This window comes from Pogona vitticeps, chromosome 1 (assembly GCF_051106095.1).
Source record: "Pogona vitticeps strain Pit_001003342236 chromosome 1, PviZW2.1, whole genome shotgun sequence".
Taxonomy (NCBI): domain Eukaryota; kingdom Metazoa; phylum Chordata; class Lepidosauria; order Squamata; family Agamidae; genus Pogona; species Pogona vitticeps.
Window position 1 is genome coordinate 271,481,032 of NC_135783.1, and position 22,011 is coordinate 271,503,042.

General features: G+C 40.0%; 2 protein-coding genes across 10 annotated transcripts in view; one reads left to right on the forward strand and one right to left on the reverse strand.

Moving 5' to 3' along the window:
- Positions 1-11,680, forward strand: part of IMMP1L (inner mitochondrial membrane peptidase subunit 1) — a 53,232-nt gene extending 41,552 nt beyond the window's left edge. For 4 of the 6 annotated variants that reach the window (XR_012082452.2, XM_072985850.2, XM_020795619.3 and 1 more), the window contains 2 exons: positions 10,234-10,344; positions 11,522-11,680. Coding sequence is in view for 5 of the 6 variants with exons in the window: in XM_072985850.2 (XP_072841951.1) it covers positions 10,234-10,344; positions 11,522-11,590 (180 nt within the window). In the remaining variant the exon portion in view is untranslated. Of the gene's footprint in view, positions 1-10,233; positions 10,345-11,325; positions 11,376-11,521 lie in introns of all 6 variants that reach the window. The other 2 variants (XM_072985851.2, XM_078384024.1) reach the window with 1 other exon arrangement.
- Positions 1-22,011, reverse strand: part of DNAJC24 (DnaJ heat shock protein family (Hsp40) member C24) — a 110,504-nt gene that overhangs the window by 30,821 nt on the left and 57,672 nt on the right. For 2 of the 4 annotated variants that reach the window (XR_013540910.1, XM_072985855.2), the window contains exons 4-5: positions 17,756-17,824; positions 12,949-13,117 (exon numbers count right to left, since the gene is read on the reverse strand). Coding sequence is in view for 3 of the 4 variants with exons in the window: in XM_072985855.2 (XP_072841956.2) it covers positions 12,993-13,117; positions 17,756-17,824 (194 nt within the window). In the remaining variant the exon portion in view is untranslated. Of the gene's footprint in view, positions 1-3,687; positions 4,842-12,948; positions 13,118-17,755; positions 17,825-22,011 lie in introns of those variants that run through there. The other 2 variants (XM_072985854.2, XM_078384026.1) reach the window with 2 other exon arrangements.

Here is a 22,011-nt window from a genome sequence, read left to right on the forward strand (position 1 = left end):
AATTCACCATGGACAAAGAAATAGAGGGGCAACTCCGTTTCTTAAATGTCATGGTTATATGCAAAACTGACCTCCTATTGGGACACAAGGTCTACAGAAAACCCACCCACGCAGACCAGTACCTACACAAAAACTCCAACCACCACCCATGACAAAAAAGAGGCATAATCAAATCACTGGTCATTGTTGTTGTTCAGTCATTTAGTCATGTCCGACTCTTCGTGACCCCATGGACCAGAGCACGCCAGGCCCTCCTATCTTCCACTGCCTCCCAGAGTTGTGTCAAATTCATATTGGTTGCTTCGATGACACTGTCCAACCGTCTCATCCTCTGTCATCCCTTTCTCCTATTGCCTTCACACTTTCCCAACATCAAAGTCTTTTCTAAGGAGTCTTCTCTTCTCATGTGATGGCCAAAGTACTGGAGCCTCAGCTTCAGGATCTGTCCTTCCAGTAAGCACTCAGGGTTCATTTCCTTTAGAACAGATAGGTTTGTTCTCTTTGCACTCCAGGGGACTCTCAAGAGCCTCAAGAATTCCCTGGAGAGTGGACTGTCAAAGGAATTCTGCAGATATTAGGAAACAGACCAAGAGCCTCCTCCAGCAGCATAATTCAGAGGCATCAATTCTTCGGCGGTCAGCTTTCTTTATGGTCCAGCTCTCACTTCCATCCATCACGACAGGAAAAACAATAGCTTTGACTATGCGGACCTTTGTTGGCAAGGTGATGTCTCTGCTTTTTAAGATGCTGTCACTTTCCTCCCAAGAAGCAGGTGTCTTTTAATTTTGTGGTTTCTGTCACCATCTGCAGTGATCATGGAGCCCAAGAAAGTAAAATCTGTCACTGCCTCCATATCTTCCCCTTCTATTTCCCAGGAGGTGATGGGACCAGTGGCCATGATCTTAGTTTTTTTGATGTTGAGTTTCAGACCGCTTTTTGCACTATCCTCTTTCACCCTCATTACAAGATTCTTTAGTTCCTCCTCGTTTTCTGCCATCAGAGTGGTATCATCTGCATATCGGAGGTTGTTGATATTTCTTCCGGCAATCTTAATTCCAGTTTGGGATTCCTCCAGTCCAGCCTTCCTCATGATGTATTCTGCATATAAGTTAAATAAGCCGGGGGACAATATACAGCCTTGTCGTACTCCTTTCCCAATTTTGAACCAATCAGTTGTTCCATATCCAGTTCTAACTCTTGCTTCCTGTCCCATATATAGGTTTCTCAGGAGATAGATAAGGTGGTCAGGCACTCCCATTTCTTTAAGGACTTGCCATAGTTTGCTGTGGTCCACACAGTCAAAGGCTTTTGCATAGTCAATGGAGCAGAAGAAGATATTTTTCTGGAACTCTCTGGCGTTCTCCATAATCCAGCGCATGTTAGCAATTTGGTCTCTAGTTCCTCTGCCCCTTCGGAATCCAGCTGTTACTTCTGGGAGTTCTCGGTCCACATACTGCTGAAGCCTACCTTGTAGGATTTTGAGCATAACCTTGCTAGCGTGTGAAATGTGTACAATTGTACGGTAGTTGGAGCATTCTTTGGCACTGCCCTTCTTTGGGATTGGGATGTAGATTGATCTTTTCCAGTCCTCTGGCCACTGCTGAGTTTTCCAAAGTTGCTGACATATTGACTGTAGCACTTTAACAGCATCATCTTTCAAGATGTTGTGATTTCCATGTATAGAGTCGCCTCTTGTGTTGTTGGAAAAGAGTGTTTGTGATGACCATCTTGTTCTCTTGACAAAATTCTTAGCTTTTGCTCTGCTTCGTTTTGAACTCCAAGGCCAAACTTACCTATTGTTCCTTTTATCTCTTGACTCCCTACTTTAGCATTCCAGTCCCCTAGAATGAGAAGAACATCTTTCTTTGGTGTCAGTTCTAGAAGGTGTTTTAAATCTTCATGGAATTGGTCAATTTCAGCCTCTTCAGCATAGGTGGTTGGTGCATAAACTTCGATTACTGTGATGCTGAAAGTTCTGCCTTGGATTCATATTGAAATCATTCTATCATTTTTGAGAATGTATCCAAGTACAGCTTTTCCCACTCTTTTGTTGATTATGAGGGCTACTCCATTTCTTCTACGGGTTTCTAGCCCACAGTAGTAGATATAATCGTCTGAACTGAATTTGCCTATTCCTGTCCATTTTAGTTCACTGATGCCTAGGATTTCGATGTTTATTCTTGCCATCTCCTGTTTGACCACATCCAGCATAACAAGGTTCATAGATCTTACATTCCAGGTTCCTATGCAGTATTTTTCTTTGCAGCATTGGACTTTCCTTTCACTTCCAGGCACGTCCACAGCTGAGCATCCTTTCAGCTTTGGCCCAACCACTTCATTAGCTCTGGAGCTACTTGTCCTCTGCTCTTCCTCAGTAACATGTTGGACGCCTTTCAACCTGAGGGCCCCATCTTCCAGCGTCATATCTTTTAGCCTTTTGTTTCTGATCATGAGGTGTTCTTGGCAAAGATACTGGAGTGGCATTGCCATTTCCTACTCCAGGTGGATTGCGTTTAGTCGGAACTCTCCACTATGACCTGTCCGTCTTGGGTGGCCCTGCACGGCATAGCCCATAGCTTCTCTGAGTTACTCAAGTCCCTTCGCCACGACAAGGCAGCAATCCATGAAGGGGAAATCACTGGTAGATCCTGCAAATCGGAATGTGAAGCTCAATTTCTCAGCACCGAACTCAACCATCTGAATTGGGCCCTATAGGCAAATGGCTATTCCAAGAATGAAATCAAAAGAGCCATCAAACCAAGAAAACAACACCAAACTGAAGAGGAAAAACAGCCTCCCACTAAATAAGGATTTCTGCCATACATCAAAGGGGTCACAGACCGCATGGGGAAACTTTTGAAGAAACACAACCTACAAACAGTATTCAGACCCACCACAAAAATACAACAAATGTTACGGTCAGCAAAGGACAAAAGAGTCCCCCTCACCACTGCAGGACTATACTGGATACCTTGCAGTTGTGGCCAGGTATATATTGGAACCACAAAACACAGCATTCACACCAGAATCAAAGAACATGAGAGACACTGCAGACTAAAACAACCGGATAAATCAGCAGTAGCTGAACATGCCCTAAAACAAAGCTGGACATGACATTCAATTTCAAAATACTGAAGTACTGGACAACACCAGCAATCTGTATGCTAGACTGCACAGGGAAGTCATTGGAATCCATAAATATCAACAGAACTTCAACAAAAAAAGAAGACCTAAAACTAAATAAGGCCTGGCTCCCAGCACTGAAAAATACAGCCTGCAAAAGGTGAACGAATTCTACCCAGCCACAAGGACCAGGGATCATTGCACAAAAAAGACCAGCTAACGGCACCCATCAATCACAGTGACAGATAATCCCTCCCCCCCTTTATCACAACAAAAACACCCTGATCACCCTGTCTCCTGAAAAGGACAAAAGCTGTTCCCACAGCTATAAATACTCAACTATTTAACAAACAGCAACAGAGCATGGACAGAGTTCCTACTCCAGTCCTCTGAAGATGCTGGGCCACAGAGACCGACGAAAAGAACAACCTTCAGAACATGGCCAAAGAGCCCAGAAAACCCACAACAACCAGCAAACCAAACACCTTTTCACACACTGCCACCAGTTGATCACTAAATCAACGTACTTTACTTAGGAAAGATGAAAGTCCATTCAGTTCTCACTTTTTCTTAAAACAGGTTTATTGATCACATATGTTTCATTAATAATTCATAAGTATTTTCTTCAGGTTCATCAATCATCTATCTCAATCCTCTATATTAAATCACAGGTTACTATACACTCCTCAGACCAACCACACCTCAGATCTACCAATTATCTCTCTCTTTCTCTCTAATTCTGACTGTTCTCTTCTCCTCTCAGGTTCTGCCTTTTAACCTCTTTAGTGGCCCCACCTCTCAACCACATCAGCATAGAACATGAATTATGCATGCCTTATTTTGCATAATAAGGGGTGAACGCTACAATCTGCTTTTCAGCTGACCACGAGCTCTTCTGTCTTTTCTGGATTAAGTTTCAGTTTATTCACCCTCATCCAGTCCATTGCTGACACCAGGCACTGATCTAGAGCTGAAACAGCTTCCTCGGATTAAGATGGAAGTTACGTCATAAATAATTTCCCTTATTGATTTCTGAGTGAAGTGCAATACAGTGTATACTCAGCTCAATGCCTTTTAATACTAATATTTTACATACAGTTTTTCAGGAGTAAACTGTATTAAACTGTTCCAGTAATACCAAAGAAGAGTCTTCTGTCACCTTAAGGATGAACTAGTTTTATTTGGGTATAAATATTTCCCCATGATAGTTTATGCTAAATAAAACTTGTTGGTTTTAAAGAAACTCAGTCTTGTAAACCATAAATAGTAACTGCTATAATGAAAGTTAGCCAGTATATATTTCTTATGTTTCCTAATGTTTGTTCCCTATATGTCTCAGAGCTAATTAAGAGTTAGGTATAATATTTGAATCTTGATGATCTGAAACATGCAGAAAGAACTTTCACATTCTTAGTGTTCAAGTGAAATTTAACGAATCAAATATACAGACTTCTTTAGTATTCTGTAAATTAGTTACTTAACATAGTAGGTTCCATTATCATATTTCACTTTAACAAAAAAAAAGGTAACATCTGTGGATTAATCACAAAAACTCCTTTTGTCAGTTGAATACCTCCAGGCAATGAAACAATTCCATTTGTTGCTTGTACTAATACAGGAAGCACTTGGACCTCACTAGATGAAACATTTCTACTACATTCTTCTGTCCAGCATTATCACACAGGTGACGTGTTCTTACCACATTTCAAGCAGGGAGCCTGTGAAATGTAAAGTAACATAGGAACAAAATAAGATTCTTTCTAAACTCAATGATCTGATATTCTTGGAAAAGACTGGAATATGAAGGTGGGAAATGTGTTGCCCACACTTTGGTGAGGAGTAAATTATTTTGAAATAAAACAAAATATATAGAGAAACTTCATTTTCTATTTAAATCTACACAAGGAACTGAAAAGAAAACACCTAATGTTGGTTTTGGAATTGCATATTGATCAATTTAGTTCTTTAAAAAAAACTTCCAATTTACAGTATGTATGTGGAATATTGTGCTTCTCCATTCACAACTGGAAAAACCAGGAAATGGCCTGATACTGCTGCAGATTGTCATACCTCCATGGCCAGCAGGAAAAAGCTTTAAATAGCAAAGGGCAGCCTAAATATTGACCACACCAATGGCAGCAGTCAAGATGGTCTACAGCAGTGGTTCTTAACCTTTGTTACTCAGGTGTTTTTGAACTGCAACTCCCAGAAACTCCAGCCAGCACAGCTGATGGTGAAGGCTTCTGGGAGTTGCAGTCAAAAAACATCTGAGTAACAAAGGTTAAGAACCAGTGGTCTACAGCACTGGTTCTTAACCTTGGGTTACTCAGGAGTTTTGGACTGCAACTCCCAGAAGCCTTCACCACCAGCTGTCTTGACTGGGGTTTCTGGGAGTTGCAGTTCAAAAACATCCGAGTAACAAAGTTTAAGAACCACTGGTCTACACAGATAACCTCCTTCGCTCACTACCATTCACAGCATAACACCAAGCAAGGGAAAATTCCAGAAGCTGACATCATTTTTTCATTAGTTAACCACTTTTCACCAGAACACAAAGCAACTGTCAGGGCTTTTTTTTTTTTTTTTTTTTTTTTTTTTTTTTTTTTTTTTTTTACAAGTAAGAATTGTAGCTTCTTTTTGTGATTCTGGGGTGTGCATATCTTGTACACAATGCAACAAAGTAACACATACTCCAAAAACACAAAACGAAGTCTTTCAGCAGCAGCAGGCTGCCACTGCTAGTGACATCATTCCGATTCTGCAGAGAATGAAAGTCCCACAAAGTAGGACTCACCTAGCATGAAACAAAATCAAATTACCAAACAAATGATATCGAACAAAATTAAAATGCTTAACAAAACAGGAGTGACCACCCTGCAGCATGAATTGTAATATGTCCCTTTTGAAGTGCAAGGATGGTGAGAGGGGCCTGGATCAGCTTAGGAAGAAATCCGCCTCCAATGTTACTTTTCAGTTTGTGGGAAGACTGCAATTTACTGCTCTGCACCATGGCTTCTATGCATGCTGGCACTACTTCAACTGCCAGGAGAGGTGATGTTTCTCCAAAAAGGCCTTGATCTTCTCATGCAACTGCAGCTTCAGCTACTGTAATGATAATGTGAGAAGGGACTAACAGAACTTCAGGGGCTATGCAGATCTGGGCAATTGGTTCTGGTAAGCATGAGTCAGCAAGTGTTCCTATCATATATAATTTTCATCTGTCCCCAGAGGTGAAGATTACATGCTCATAATCTAGATGTAATTAGATCACACAAAGGTACTATAGGAGTTCCTCTAGAATTAGCTCCCAGATGACTCAGCCATACAAGCTGTCAAACCATTTTTAAAAACTCCTCTCTTTCCTACTCTGTCTTTGGAATATAAAAAGAAGACTATAAACTTGCAGAAGTCAGCTTTAAGACAGATAAAATGAAGGAGAAAGATTAAATGTGTCACCACAAAGCAAAAGACTGTAGCCTGCCACCTCAAATGTTTGATTGTGACTGATCCTGTGTGACTTGAAGAATTTTTTTAAGTCTTTAATAGAAAGAAAATCCAGTACTTTTCTAGAAGAAATGCAGTCTAGAATTCTGAGCACGATGCTGATAAAAGCAACTGATTATATTACTTAACTTTTTGCCCTAATGATAAGGAAGCTTTTAATAGCTTGGAGCATCAGATTCTATATAGAACATTGCTAATTAGTAATTACTTTTGTCTCAGTAAGAAGTTCATCTGCCACTTCCCATTAGTGCAAAGTGAAACAATGTGATTCCTGTCAAGGATGTATATTGCTTCACCTTCTGTGCTAGCTTCCATTTTATTGGCAGGCTGTGGGGGTTAAGTTTTGTAGGAGTGAGGAACCTCTCCAACAAATGTAATCTAGATCTCCCTTCCTGGTTCCTTGCCTATAGTAACTATTTCCTCATTTTGCCTATGACACTCATAGGGTGATCTAACAATAGTGAGGATGGCTACAACTTCATGGTTTAGAATGGCTACAATACACACAAATACATTTCCAAAAGATGCCTGTATACTAAAAGTCCTAAATTCCGACTAGGCATAGACTTACTATGAGGTGAGATATAAATGCAATAAATAAGTAAATAATTATTTTTCTTGTCTCAAATTCTACACTCTCTGCGCACTTTTTAAAAAAAGGCAACCACTTAGCATCCTGACCAGATTAGTTATATTTTGGCAACTGTGCACACATCAGTGGAACCATGGAATCATCTGGCACCTCATGGAAATTTCCCTAATTCTTCCTGAGTGTGTGTAAAGTCCTAATAAGATTTTGGTCAGGGAATTCCATTTAGAGAACTCCCAGAGGACATCTAGTTTGGCACTACAGGACAAAGACTCTCTATGGAATATTATGCGGGGAATCAGAAATTACCAGAGTGGTCCTTCTCAAATAAACTTAGTTGCATTAAAAAACAAACAAAAAACAGCTTCCGTAATCCCTCACTGTGGGCTAGGATTAGTGGTATATCTAGTACAACAAAATCGGCGAGGCAACATGTCCTAGTGCTTTGTTTTAAAACTTTGTATACTATGGATGCAACCAAAATGTTCTAGCACTCAGTGTCACCTACATTCCACACTAACTCTCTGTTGCTCCCTTGGGCTACAAATGTACTTAGACTGTTTCTCCTATAACCCTATTTAAGCAGTTATAGGGGAGAAATTAAGGGGAGTGCAGACCAACAACATCTGGAGGGCCACAAGATACCTATCTCTGAACTTATATATATATATACAGTAGTTTTAAAAAGCAGACCTGGTAGCTTTCAATTGATAGACCTTTGTAAAGTTATTTTTGCTTGTCGAATGCTTTTAAGAAAATACTTGCTTTGCTCTGTTACTTACAGTGGAATAGGAACCTTGCTGAAACAAACCCATATCCTACACTTACACGGTGCTATTTTATTCCTGTGGTAAATATAGTGTAGGCTGTCTTTCCATACAACTTCTATTATTTTCTTACATAATTGACTTTGTTCTTTTATCCATGGCGGGCATGTCTGTTTATTTGATTTAACCTCTGTTCATAAATTAACTCTCTGATAAGACATGGAATAGTAACTGTTATGTGTAAGATGCACCCAATTTTTAAAAAAAGAAATGTGAAAAGATGTTACAGTCTTTTGGCTTTGTTGTCCTGGATCTCTCTCAAAAGGTTAGTAGGATGGGGCCCTATTCAGATCAATACAGTATTTCTTCATTACCGTCTTACTGCAATAAATTATGTTGATTAATTCAAAATCCTGAAACCTCCCTCCTCACTTTTGAGTAGAACTCTAAGGACAAAAAGGTATCTGAGTTGACTGTTTTGTTTACTCCAGGGTTGGAACTGGTAAGATCTCTGTACTACCTAGACACCACTGTGATATTTCATAAGACTATCTTAAAAAATATTTCTATCACCTGAAGACTGGACATGGGTGTGAAAAGTGCATGGGCTGTATGTAAAACATGGTTGTACATAGGTCACTCCTACCTATGAATGAAAGAGAATGTGTGATCCTTCGGATGTTGTTGGGACTGTGATTCCCACCATCCTTCACCACAAACAGCTGGTTGGGCTGATAGAAGTTGCAGTCCAACACTGGAGAATCAACCATTACTCATCTCTGCTATACAGTGGTGCCTTGCTTTATGATTGCCCCGCGTTACGACGAAACAACTTTACAACAATCTTTTTGCGATCGCAAAACGATGGTCTAAATGGGAATTTTGCTTTGCAATGATTGGTTCCCTGCTTCGGGAACCGATTCTTCGCAAAACGATGACTTTTCAACAGCTGATTGGCGGTTTCAAAATGGCCGCCGGGTAAATAAAATGGCTCCCTGCTGTGTTTAGGGACGGATTCCTCGCTATACAGGCAGCGAAAATGGCCGCCATATGGAGGATCTACGCTGGACGGTGAGTTTTAAGCCCATTGGAACACATTGAAAGGTTTTCAGTGCGTTTCAATGGGCTTTTAATTTTCGCTTTGCATTGTTTTTGCTTAATGGCGATTTTCCTGGATTGGATTATCGCCGTTAAGCAAGGCACCACTGTATAATGTTTACTTGGAAGAAACCAGTGTCATAATTTTAGAATTGCAGAACTGAAAGGGACCCTATGGATCACAAAGTACAGCCCCTGTCAAGGAGGTACAGTGGGGAATTGAACTCCCAACCTCTGCCTAAACTACTGAGCTATCCGGCAGTTCACTTGTGTCCAGTGGGGATTCTTCACTTTTGAGCTTTGGATTCATGTTTATTTCCTGTTTTACTAATGCAAGATATTTATTACCAGAGTGTAAAACATTTATCTGTTTTGTGTATTTTGAACTTTTGTACGTGCTAGACAAATGCATCCACCTCTGAAATGTGTTTAGTTACCATTGTGGCTGTATTACTGTGTCAGTTACTACAGAGCTACAGTACTTTAAGGTGGAACTTATGGCATGTAATATAGCTCATGCACAGTCCATATAGACAGTAAAAGGTTTCTGTCATATGATAAGGTCACCATCATTAATTTTCAAATTATGAGCAGAGACTTGCCAGTTTGTGATGGTCATTATTGCAATATTATGTGTTGTGGATCTTGCCTACACATAGAATGAACTGTGATCTTAATTAGAACTTTGACAAGCCCTCTCTGATAAAATGATGAGATTATTCGTAATTGATGTCACAATCAATTACCATTTGGTTCATCACAAGCTTACTAACAGGTCTAGCCTTAGTGCTGGCCCCAGGATGTTGATGAGTGTGTGGCTGCCCTGTTCATGCTGTTACTGCGACAGCAGGGCAGATTTTCAGTCAACATCCTAATGACCTCTTTTGAAGTCTATTAAATTAATGACCCTGTCACATTGGCCTAACCTCTTACATCTTCATTTAGAGGGTTTTTTTGTGTTGCAAACCAGTGTTTTTGGAGACCATGAAAGAACAGACACTTGCATTCCCCTCTTTCAGTTCTATCTCTGATTGAGGCACATGTAAAATTATTCATTTATCACATGTTGAAGAATCAGTGTAATTGTTTTAGTGGAAACAGCATTATTTCTTTTCAGTGACATACTTATTCTTTAATTTTGATGATTCTCAGGTACCTAAAGGACATGTTTGGTTAGAAGGTGATAATCTCAGGAATTCTACAGATTCCAGGTGTTATGGTCCTGTTCCATATGGATTAATAAAAGGGCGCATTTGCTTTAAGGTACTTTCCTGTAATTTAAAATGTGTTAATCTAACAGTTTATACTACTAATAGGGATTTTCATTTTCTACTAATGAACCATTGAATATTAAAATAATACAGGACAGCATAAACTCCTAAACTGTCTACTATGTCTAAAGATGTATAAAGTATTGGCCAACCAAGTAAAAACTTACTCAATACAAGCAGAAAAGTCTTAACATGTTTGACTAGCTATATCTATTTCATGAGTGTTATATGAAAAACAGTGGTTGAAATCCGGTTGTTTAGCATAGTAAGTTGAACTGAAGTACAGCTGTTGTTATAGGGACGTGGTGGCACTGCAAGTTAAACCGCAGATATCTCTGTGCTGCAAGGTCAAAAGACCAGCAGTTGTAAGATCGAATCCACACGACGGAGTGAGCTCCTGTCGCTTGTCCCAGCTCCTTCCAATCCTTGCAGTTCGAAAGCATGTAAATGCGAGTAGATAAATAGGTACCGCCACAGTGGGAAGGTAACGGCATTCTGTGTCTAGTCGCGCTGGCCATATGACCACGGAAACTGTCTACAGACAAACGTTGGCTCTACGGCTTGGGAGACGGGGATGAGCACCGCACCCTAGAGTCAGACACGACTGGACTAAATGTCAAGGGGAAAATTTAACTTTACCTTTTTACAACTGTGGAATCAGTGGGAATTTGAGTACTCAACTCTTAGTAAGTTCTATTGATTCAAATGGGCCTACCCTTAGTTGTGAGTTGCTACACTATGCGACAGGATTTCAGCCATATTGTTACAAAGGAGTTACATCACTGTTTTTTAAAAGAATTCTGAATATACCTGGAGGCAATTATGCTGTTTTGCACTTGCATCTAGCAAATCATATACATGATGGAGGGTGTCCCCATCACCCTTCCACAGCAGACAGACAGAATCACATTGATGGAGTCCATTGCTTTCTCCCCCATTTAATCATATGCTCTTGCTTTTCTTCTTTGACCAGTTACTGATTCAAAAAGGAACCTATCTGCTAAGTGGACTCTAGAACTTGTGGTGAGGGACTTTGTTAAAAGCTGTTTAGAAATCCAAATATATATTTATAGTCCAATAAAATTTTAAATAATAATATTTTTTTTATTTTGTTTTTGCCTGATAAACCAGAACTCTGTCAATTAACTGATATATTTTTATTTTCACAGTTATGGCCTCTTACTGACTTTGGATTTCTACGTGCAAGTCCCAACAGTCACAGGATTTATAACGATTAAGTGAATTGTGCCCAGTTATTTATTCTCATTTCTTTATCACCTCTGGGGAAAATATGTATTTTTCTATACAATAAACAATATTATATGTTGCAGGCAATCTTCATTTATCCCATATATTAAAACTTTCTAAGAGTCTTGCAGCATTATACTTTAATTTAGTTATTTTCATTATTGTTGATGGTGGTGGTCTTGATGATGGTTAGTTAAAGAAAACAAACTATTTCGGTGTCTACATGTCGAGCTTTCTCCTTCTTTTCTCCTCACAGTTTTGTTCTAATTGCAAGTATTGGAACTAGCAACAGTTCTGAATGCAGACATTCATGACATTATTGTTGGGGCTATTCTTAAATATAATGGTATACTGTGGAAGCCTCATAGTGCAGTGGTTAAACTGAAGTACTGCAACCAAGACTCTACAGTACTCACAAGGTGAGTTCAATCCCAATGGGCTTAGGTAGCTTTCCATCCTTCTGAGATTGGTAAAATGAATATCCAGCTCATGGCCCGGGGGAGGGGATCAGTCTATATTAGCACAGATGTAGGCATCTGATGCCCTCCAGATACTTCTATAGGCCACAGTCAGCATGGCTAATGGTCAAAGATGATTACAGTTGTACTTTAAAATATCTGGGTGGAACCAGATTGCCTTTCCCTACTTTATCCTGCTTCCCAATTAGATACAGCAGATTTGTACACACATATCCCAAATGAATTATACTGCTTCCCACTTTATAGGAATGATTATTACCGTATTTTTCGCTCCATAAGACGCACCTTTCCATAAGATGCACCAACTTTTTAGGAGAAGAAAACAGGAAAATAGAATCTGTTTTCGTCGCTCCATAAGACGCGCAGACTTTCCACCCCCCCTGTTTTGTGGGAAAAAAGTGCGTCTTATGGTGCGAAAAATACAGTATATACTGCATTACTTTTGTTTAAAAATTGCAACGTCTGTTTTCAAGAGGCCATTTTTCAAGCTTAAAGTTCATATTCCAACAACAATTTCTTCTTGGTTACACAGTGCAGTATTCTTAGAAAGAGTAATCCTTTACTCCAAAACAAGAAATTTTTGAAAGTAAGCAAATAGGCCTAAATCTAATTGCTGGTCGAAATTAGCATAAGACTCAAAGAATCAACTGCTGAATTTTATACTTCTGTAAATCCCACTGATACTAGCAACCAGATTGAGCCATTGGTACTTAAATATTATAGACTAGGACAGGGACAGCTCAAGTTAAAACAACATCATTAACAGCATCATTTGCTCTGAATTTCAGCTCTCATATAAAACTGAAACACTTGATTATTAACATTTGTGATTTTGTATTACTGTAAACTTAGGCTGGACAGTTACTTACATTTTTTGCATTTCCTGCATACTTGAATGAAATAGATGGTTATGTCATTGAATAATCTCTACAGATAATGAACAAGTGTCACAGCATACTAGGGAATTATCTTCAGCTTCATTTTCAGTGACAATGTATTTTCCACCACAGCGACATGTGAGAGAGTAGCTTCGGTCATCTGTTGCAATGGAATGTAACAACTTTAATAAAAGCTCTTTAGATAGTGGGAATATGAGCTTTTTATATCAGCTCTTAGATCAAATCTAGAAAAGTAAACTATTTTCAGAATAATATTATGGTGAAAAATTTCTAATTTGAAAAAACACTCAAGATACAGCATTTTAAGAAGGAAGTTCACAACTAGTTCTACAGGAGAAGCACGGCAGACACAAACTTCTGACCCAGTATCTCATATCTGGAGTACCTAAACTGGCCTTTTCTTTAACAGTTGTTGGTTTCAGCTTATCAGCTACAATCTCAGAAGCCAAAGGCAGTTGTATATCCTGTTGCACACCAGTTGCATGAGCTGGTATGTATCAAATAATGCAAACAACACCTTCTTAACTAGCAGTAAGTCATCACTGAAATTTATGCTCCTTCACTTACACTGTGAAATGATTCTGTTAGATTCTGGGTATTCCTTATAATTCTGAAACCTGATATATAGGTTTTCTGATATATATATATATATCAGATATATATATCTGATATACAGTGGTGCCTCGCATAACGTTTTTAATTGGTTCCAAAAAAAAACCTTATGCGAAAAAAACTTTATGCGAAACACCATTTCCCATAGGAATGCATTGGAAACCGGTTAATCCGTTCCAATAGGCACGGATTGGCGTCCTTAAGCAAAAAAACCCATAGGAAACATTGTTAAACGATACAATGTTTCCTCCATTGGAATGTATTGAAGCCGACTCAATACATTTCAATGGCTTTGCGAAGTCAATTTTTGCAAATTTAAGTGTGTCATAAAAGGGTCAAAAATGGTTTTAAATGCTTGGATTAGCTTCTGCACCCTCTAAAACGGATGCAAAAGTTAATTTGGCTTTGATCTGACTTTTCGTTAATTTATGGTGAATTTTTTTCCCCCCAACTTTTGACAGCTGTCAAAATCTGACAGCTCCATTGTTTCCTATGGGGGAGAAAAAAATTCACAAAACATTAACGAAAAGTCAGATCAACACCAAATTAAGTATGCATACATTTTAGAAGGTGCACTAACAATTCCAAGCATTTAAAACCATTTTTCAACATGTTAAGACACTTTTGTAATTGAAAAAATGAACATCGTTAAGTGAAGCAGGGGACCTAAAACCAAAAACGTTAAGCGAAGCATGGTCCCAAAATCGCTATGTGAAAATCGCCCATAGGGAAAAACGTTATACGAAGCACAATCTGACTCTGAAAAAATAAACGTTAAGCGAAAAAAACGTTAAACGAAGCAAACGTTATGCGAGGCACCACTGTATATATATATATATATATATATATATATATATATATATATATATATATATATATATATATATATATATATATATATATATATATATATATATATATATATATATATATATATATATATATATATATATATATATATATATATATCTGATATATATATATATATATATATATATATATATATATATAGGTTTTCTGATATATATATATATATATATACACACACACATCTGACACACACACACACACACACACACACACACACACACACACACACACACACACACACACACACACACACACACACACGGTATCTGAAAACTTATATATGTATCAGTATATATATGCACGTGCACACACACACACCCCATATCAATCTGTCCATATACCATTTTCTCTGGAGTAGCTTTGTTGACACAGTTAAGATCACAAAAATGGGAAGTGTATTAAATTTCATGAGAAATCTTCACAACTCTTTTTCCCATTGCAGCTTGTGAGGGGGTTACTGCCAGTTCCCCAGGCAAGCTGTCTGCCCACCCCACCACCAAGAGTTTGGGTGAAGCAGCTGCTCTGCATCCCCAAGGAGGATGGGGAAGGGAAGCGCAGATGTCTCCAGGGAGGGTAGTGACAAACAGCACCTGTAAGAGCAAGATGTGGGTGCTGGACCGGCATTAAAAGGACAGGGAGGAGGCTTTATGGTTTTCTGGACCAAAGACATCAGGCAGGGGGTCCATGGAGGAAGAAGAAACCCGGGGCTCAGTGTTGAAGCCCATCCTTTGTGTGGTGGCTGAGCTGACTTGCATGTTGGAGGACATTTTCTGGTAGTCTCCAGGCAGTTTCCCAGCACTGAGTAGCAGAGGCCAAAGACGAAGGCCTATACCCACTCCAGTTCCAGAGCCAACTACTCTGCCAACAACTTTGTGGTGCCTAAGACACCTAGTGGGTGCAGTGGCACCCACCCCTACGTAGCTGAAATCCTGGCAACATGAACACCAGTGGGAAAGAAGGAGGTAACTTTATGATGAACAAGAAAGCAGCCAACACTCACTGCCAGCTACTTCTATCATCCCTCACTAAGGGGCTCCAAGCCCACTCTCTGACTAGGCTTTCTGGTCACTAGGTCAGTACCAAACTGACTATTGCCATGGGACTAGTGACAGAAACTCAGCCCCCTGTGGTGTGGGAGGCTGGTGACAAGAAACCATTACTAAAAGCTTCCATCTCAACAAAAAGCACTATAGGCAGCAACATGAAGCCAATAGAATTATTGGTAAGAGTTCCTTGGGCCACAAGCTGCACTGGAGGTGAGGATGGCAGGTCTCAGAAAGCTACAGAGAAACTACAGCAAAACATTTGCTTATGTAGGCTCCAATACATTTTTACTTGGATATCACCCCAGTATTTTCCTCCCTGAATCTATCTGCATGGTTAGAACTCTATATATCCAATGAGAAGCAGCTAGAGTGCATTTTGTACTACTAACCAGTTATTTTATCAAATGAAAAGCTACCAATGTATCAAATCAAGGGAAGCAACTACAGTCAACCCTCGACTTACAAACGGCTCGAGTTACAAACATTTCGACTTACAAACCACTCTGACAGAAAAATATTGACTCAACTTGCACACTTAGATTCGAGTTACAAACCAAAAAAAAACGTGTTTGAGGTGGGGAAAGCATGAAGTTTGAACTTTCAGTTAACCGTTGGCCAGTGAAGAGGGTGCTTATCTACTTCCTCGCTCTTCCCAGTGTTTTGAGAGTGGATTTGGAGACAGTCTTCAGACTGCCTGGTACTGCCTGGTACTGCTGGTATTGCCTGGTACAGTGCGGTACGGACTGTATTTTTATTTTTTGGCGCTTTTTTAATTTTTGATTTTTGGATTTTTAAAAGATGTTCCCTCCCTCCTTTGCTGCCCCCCCTTTCCCCAAAAGGTGCTTGTATTGGCTTGTCTTGATTTAAAAGGTGCTTTTCAAGGTGATCTGTTGTCTGAAAGGTGCTTGGTTTTTCCAGAAGGTACTTGTCTTGGCTGAAAATGTGCTTTTCATGGTGTTCTGTTGAAAAGGTGTCTGTTCCCTCCTTCTCTCCCTCATTTCTTTCCTTTTTTTTAAACCTAAGTCATCTTAGATTAAAAGGAAAAAAAGAAAGAAATTCTGCCCCTAGTGGTAGGAACGGATTAACCGGCTTTGCCTTAGTTCCTATGGGAAATGCCCCTCAACCTAAGAACCAAAAACAGCCGGAACAGATTAACTGGTTTATAGTGCATTCCTATGGGAAATGCTGATTCGACTTACAAACTTTTCGACTTACAAACTGCCTTCCAATACGGATTAAGTTTGTATGTCGAGACCCCACTGTACCATGCTCCAGATCGTTAGAAATGTTGATTCAAGGTAATACTGTCTACATTGCAAAAGATGTAAATAAGTTTAGGTGAAATATTCTGAACAATGTAAATGACCCTAACATTTGTGGAAGTTCTGAAAAAGGGCAGTGAAAATGAACAAGGGGATAATTGGCTTTTTTACACACAGAAAAAAAAGTTAATACCTGGGCAAGACGTTGGCCAAAATCCTACTGCATAAGTATAATAATCTTTAAAGACAAATTCCTGCAAGTTAAGAAATCACTATGTATTGCACAGCTCAGTGTGCAGCTGATAATGCCTATGGCAATTTGCCTCAAAAAGTTACACTGTACAATGCCAGCATAACAGGGTAAGAGGATTTATACAACTACGCAGTGTGAGTGTGGAGAGTCTGCCCAACCAGCCATATAATGGAACTGTATTATGCTATGAAATTCAGTGCAGATTTGGGACAGAAAATAACAAACAAGTAGCCATGTTGGTCTGTTTCAGCATGTACCCAAATCTCAAGGGGGGAAAGGGAAGGGAAAAGGGGGAAAAAGACAAAGATAAAATACAGAGGCACTTTAAAGAATAATAAACTTGTTTCAGAGTGAGCGTTTGTGGATCAAAATCTTCAGATGCAAGGAGTGGAAACACATGTCCTCTATATTTATGTATTACCCTACAGTGGTAAGATCCTTGGCCAGGTGAGGATACAGATAATAAACAATGAACCAATAGATTCATTTATTAACACAGTATTAGGATAATCAAACTGTTAGTAACTGGAGGTAGCAGGCTGTAGCCAGGATGATGGATTGATTTATTTAAAATATTTTTACCCAGTTGTCCATATGCGTGATTTTGGTATTCTAAATGTATCTAGCTGTACATTCCAGGGAATAGGTAGAACAGATGAATCATTGATGCTCTGTTAAGACATTATTATCACATAACTACTTCTTTTTATGATACCCAGATTCCCATATCTTACTGTGATTCCAGGCCATATCTCCAAGTGAAACCTGAGCATCTACTGGCCATCCTTGAGTTAACTCATATTCTGTGGGGGGAAAAACAGAAAAAGATAGACATTTAACTATAGTGGTGCAGGATGGCAGATGCAAAGCCCTAGCATTGTATAACCCATGCATTTCAGAGTTTGGAATAAATATCGTTTTTTTAAAAAACAAACTTCTGGACAAATTACCATTTTCAATACTAACAGTAAATGTAGGCAATAAAGAAGATGCTAACTTCAAGATGGTACTTAGGGAAACTTTTCTGGCAAAGGCTGACACAGAGGGTTCTACACAGACTTTGTCAAGTAGCACCCCTGTGTACCTCAGCCACACTGAGTATCAGGCACTGTTTATTTAACAGATTTTAAATAAAAAAGCAGAGTGGAAGGCCCTGACCAGGAACTAAGTTGCGTTTAAGCCCCAGCTGACTCAGGCAACAATGGCAGTACCAATCAGAGTCCAAAGACAAAGGATGCCAGTTAGGCTTTGGCAGATAAGACTGTGGGCACAATGGTGACCACCACAATGTGCTACCAACATTGACGTGGAATGCGAGAGACAACCACAAATTCTGTCTTTTTAGGTTCACCCATCATGACTAGACAAAATCAAAAGAAGGTCCTCAGTCTCTGGTAGGCTTTAAATTGCCCAGAGGCTGCACAGAATCTCTGGAATTACAGTCTGAGTAAGATTCAGGAATGTACACAGTGTGTATAGATCACAAAAAAGCTGTAGGACAAAGAAACGAGAGTGAACATTCAGATGCTTGAAGTAGGTGAAGTTTTGTTGGCTAGGATCTGGACAAATGTACAGTGGTGCCTCGCTTTACAATTTCACCCCATATTGACGAATCCGCTTAATGACGATCTTTTTGCGATCGCAATTGCGATCGCAAAACGATGGTCTGAATGGGTGAATTTCGCTTTGCGATGATTGGTTCCCTGCTTTGGGAACCGATTCTTCACAAAATGATGTTTTTTGAACAGCTGATCGGCGGTTTCAAAATGGCCACTGGCTGATTAAAATGGCTCCCCGCTGAGTTTAGGGACGGATTCCTCGCTATACAGGCAGCGAAAATGGCCGCCGTATGGAGGATCTTTGCTGGACGGTGAGTTTTTACCCCATTGGAATGCATTAAATGCATTTCAATGCGTTTCAATGGGGTTTTTATTTTCGGTTTACGATGTTTTCGCTTAACAGCGATTTTCCTGGAACGGATTATCGTTGTTAAGCAAGGCACCACTGTAGATAGATACTGAACATACTGTTATATTCAGGTAGCAATGATGCAAGGTACTATCATGGAAATGCAATCACAGTAACAAAGAAAACATAAAGTGCCACTGTTGCTAACGTTCAATACTCAAGCCAAGCGGAGGAGGCAGAGCAACAACAGCACGAACAGAGGGAATTCCCAGTGCTCTGGGGATCCCTGTGTAAACTCCGGGTCAGCAGACCTTCCCAGCAGTGGAAGGGGGGGAAAGATCTACAGGAGAGTGGTCTTGCGAAGGAGAGCTGGAAAAACTCTGAATCCAGACAGCAATCTGTCTTTGTGAGAGTTTTCCTCAAAGCATCTGGCCTGGGAGACGCCATTTTGGGTGAATTAGCTGCCTAACTTTGCCAAGGTGGGAAGTGTGAAGAAGGTTCTTGCTTGACTGCATGAACTGTGAGTAACTAGCCTTTTATTTAGCATCAGCAAGCACAGATCCAACTCAAGCTCCTGACTCAAAAGCTGAGTAGAAATAAACAAAAGCAGTGAAGGAGCAATAAAGAGAATAAAAAACCCCCACAAAAACCCAAGAACAGAAGCCAGCTAAATTGGGGTAATTAAGAGATAAATTAGTTGTTACTCAATCTCTCCTTGGAATCAAATGGAGAATTCAATTTTCTAAATGGTTTTGTTAACGTATCCCTGAAACATCGGCAAATTTTTAACTGTCACACTTGAAAGAGAAACTAAAGTTAGAAGACATGGACAAAGATCACTTTCTCATCCCCCTGTCCTCCCTCGATGGTATAGACCATTACACCATAATACCAGAGGTTTAAGATTGGAGTGCTTAAACAGAGTGTTTAACAGAGGCACTTGGGGGAGAATTCTGGGTGTGGATAGACAAAAAGGGGAAAATCCCCCCAAGTGGCCTTGGTGTGAGCTGCGAATGGTGGATTATAAATCAAAACTGCCCCTGGCAAAAACTGGATTTACAATTGGTTGTTTTAAGTGGGAGTTTGGGCTTGAACTGACTCATTTAACACAGACTGGTTTATGGTTTCACTGTTTTATGGCTCCTAACTGAATGTGGAATACAGGAAGAGGGAAAAACAGACTTGGTGGACGTGGCGTGAATTGGAGAGAAAACAGAAGCAGAGACGGGCCTGGTGGATTATAAGAAGAAATATCAAAATATCTGAACCTTCTAAAAGCTGGCTTCTTTTACTTTTCAGTGGAAAGTGTTATTTTACAATAAATCTACAGTATATTCAAGAAGCAGAAATGACAGCCTTTAGTCAATGTACAAGTCCATCAAAATTAATAATGCAAGATTATTTTATGAACTACTGTATATACAGGAGTTTCAAATGAACAGTATCAATCAATTTAAGGATCAGATTAAAACCCAGATGCTAAAGTGACAACTTCAGGATTTAAAGAGGATTTGGAAAGGAATATGCAGAAGGAAGATCATTTCACTAGAGCAGTGGGAGCAGCAGAAAAAGAGACTTAAGAACCAAGATCGAAGGAAGATAAAATGATGGGCTTTAATGAGAGGAAGGCCCAGGTGGCTGAGTTGTGGCTTTATACTTATGAGAAGATTACTGAAAAATGTACATTTGTGTTTTAGAAGAGAATTTAGAGAAAGACAGGCTGAAGGCAGTGATGATGGAAGGGGTAAAAAATCTTGGCTACAATTTAGATATACAGTGGTGCCTCGCTTAGCTATCGCTCCATTGAGCGAAGAAATCACTTTGCGATGGACTTTTGGCCATCGCTGGAGCGATCGCTTAGCAATGTCCCCTATGGCTAAAATTCGCTTTGCGATGATCGCGGGGAAGCGATCATGGCAAAGCGAACTTTTTAAACAGCTGATCGGCAGTTCCAAAATGGCTGCCACAAAAACAAAATGGCTGCCGCTATGGAGGAATTTCACTTTAAGGTAAGTTTTTAGCCCATAGGAATGTATTAAACGTGTTTAAATATGTTTCTATCGGCTTTTTAATATCACTTAGCGATTAAATCACTTAGCGATGTTTTTTCCGGAATGGATTAACATTGCTAAGTGAGGCACTACTGTAAAGTGGTGCCTTGACTTACGAGCGCCCTGACCTACAAACATTTTGATTTACGAACAGCTCCGGCTGCAAAATTTTGCTTTGACTTGAGGCTGTAACTTAGACCTGTGAACAGAAAAAGGCAGGGGGAAAAGGCGGGAAATTCAAAAAACCTAACTGTTGGTGGTGAAGAGGCTGCTTCTTTGTAGCTCTTTTGCCCCAACGATTAGGGAAAGGAAGGCTCAGCCTCTCAGGCTTCTGGTGCCGCCAATCACCGCCTTCAGGCATTCCCGGGGGGGTAGACTGGGCCTACCAGGAGAAGCCCTCCCCTGGTAGACCAGGGCCTACCAGGGGAGGGCTTCCCCACCCCAGGAAAGCCTGAAGGTCAACCCCACCCCAGGAAAGCCTGAAGGCGGCAATTGGTGGTGGTGGGGACCCCCAGGAGGTCTCCCATGGTGGTGGAGCAGCCCTGGGAGACCTCCGAAGGTGGCGATCGGCAGTGGCAGAGGACCCCTGGGAGGCTTCGGACTGGTAAAGTGCTGCTTTTTTCTCTTAAAAAAGTTATTCTGGGTGGGTTTTGGATGGTAGGTTTGGGCTGGGGGGGTATGTTTCTGTGCTTCGTTGTCTGTGTGTGTGTGTGTGTGTGCACGTGCGTGCGTGCACAATCCCAGTGTGGGACTTGCTCCAATGTTTATTTTTGGATTTGTTTGGTTTTTGTTTTTGTTTTTTTGCAGTCGCAGCATGGGATTTGCTGTATTTTATTTTAAATTTTTTTTGTATTTTTTTCTTCGACCAGAACGGATTAATCGGTTTTCAATGCATTCCTATGGGAAATGGTGCTTTAACTTACGAACATTTTTACTTATGGCCACCGTTCCAATATGGATTAAGTTCGTAAGTCAAAGCACCACTGTACATGATTGGATTTGAATGTGGAATGATAATTATAGATGGATTA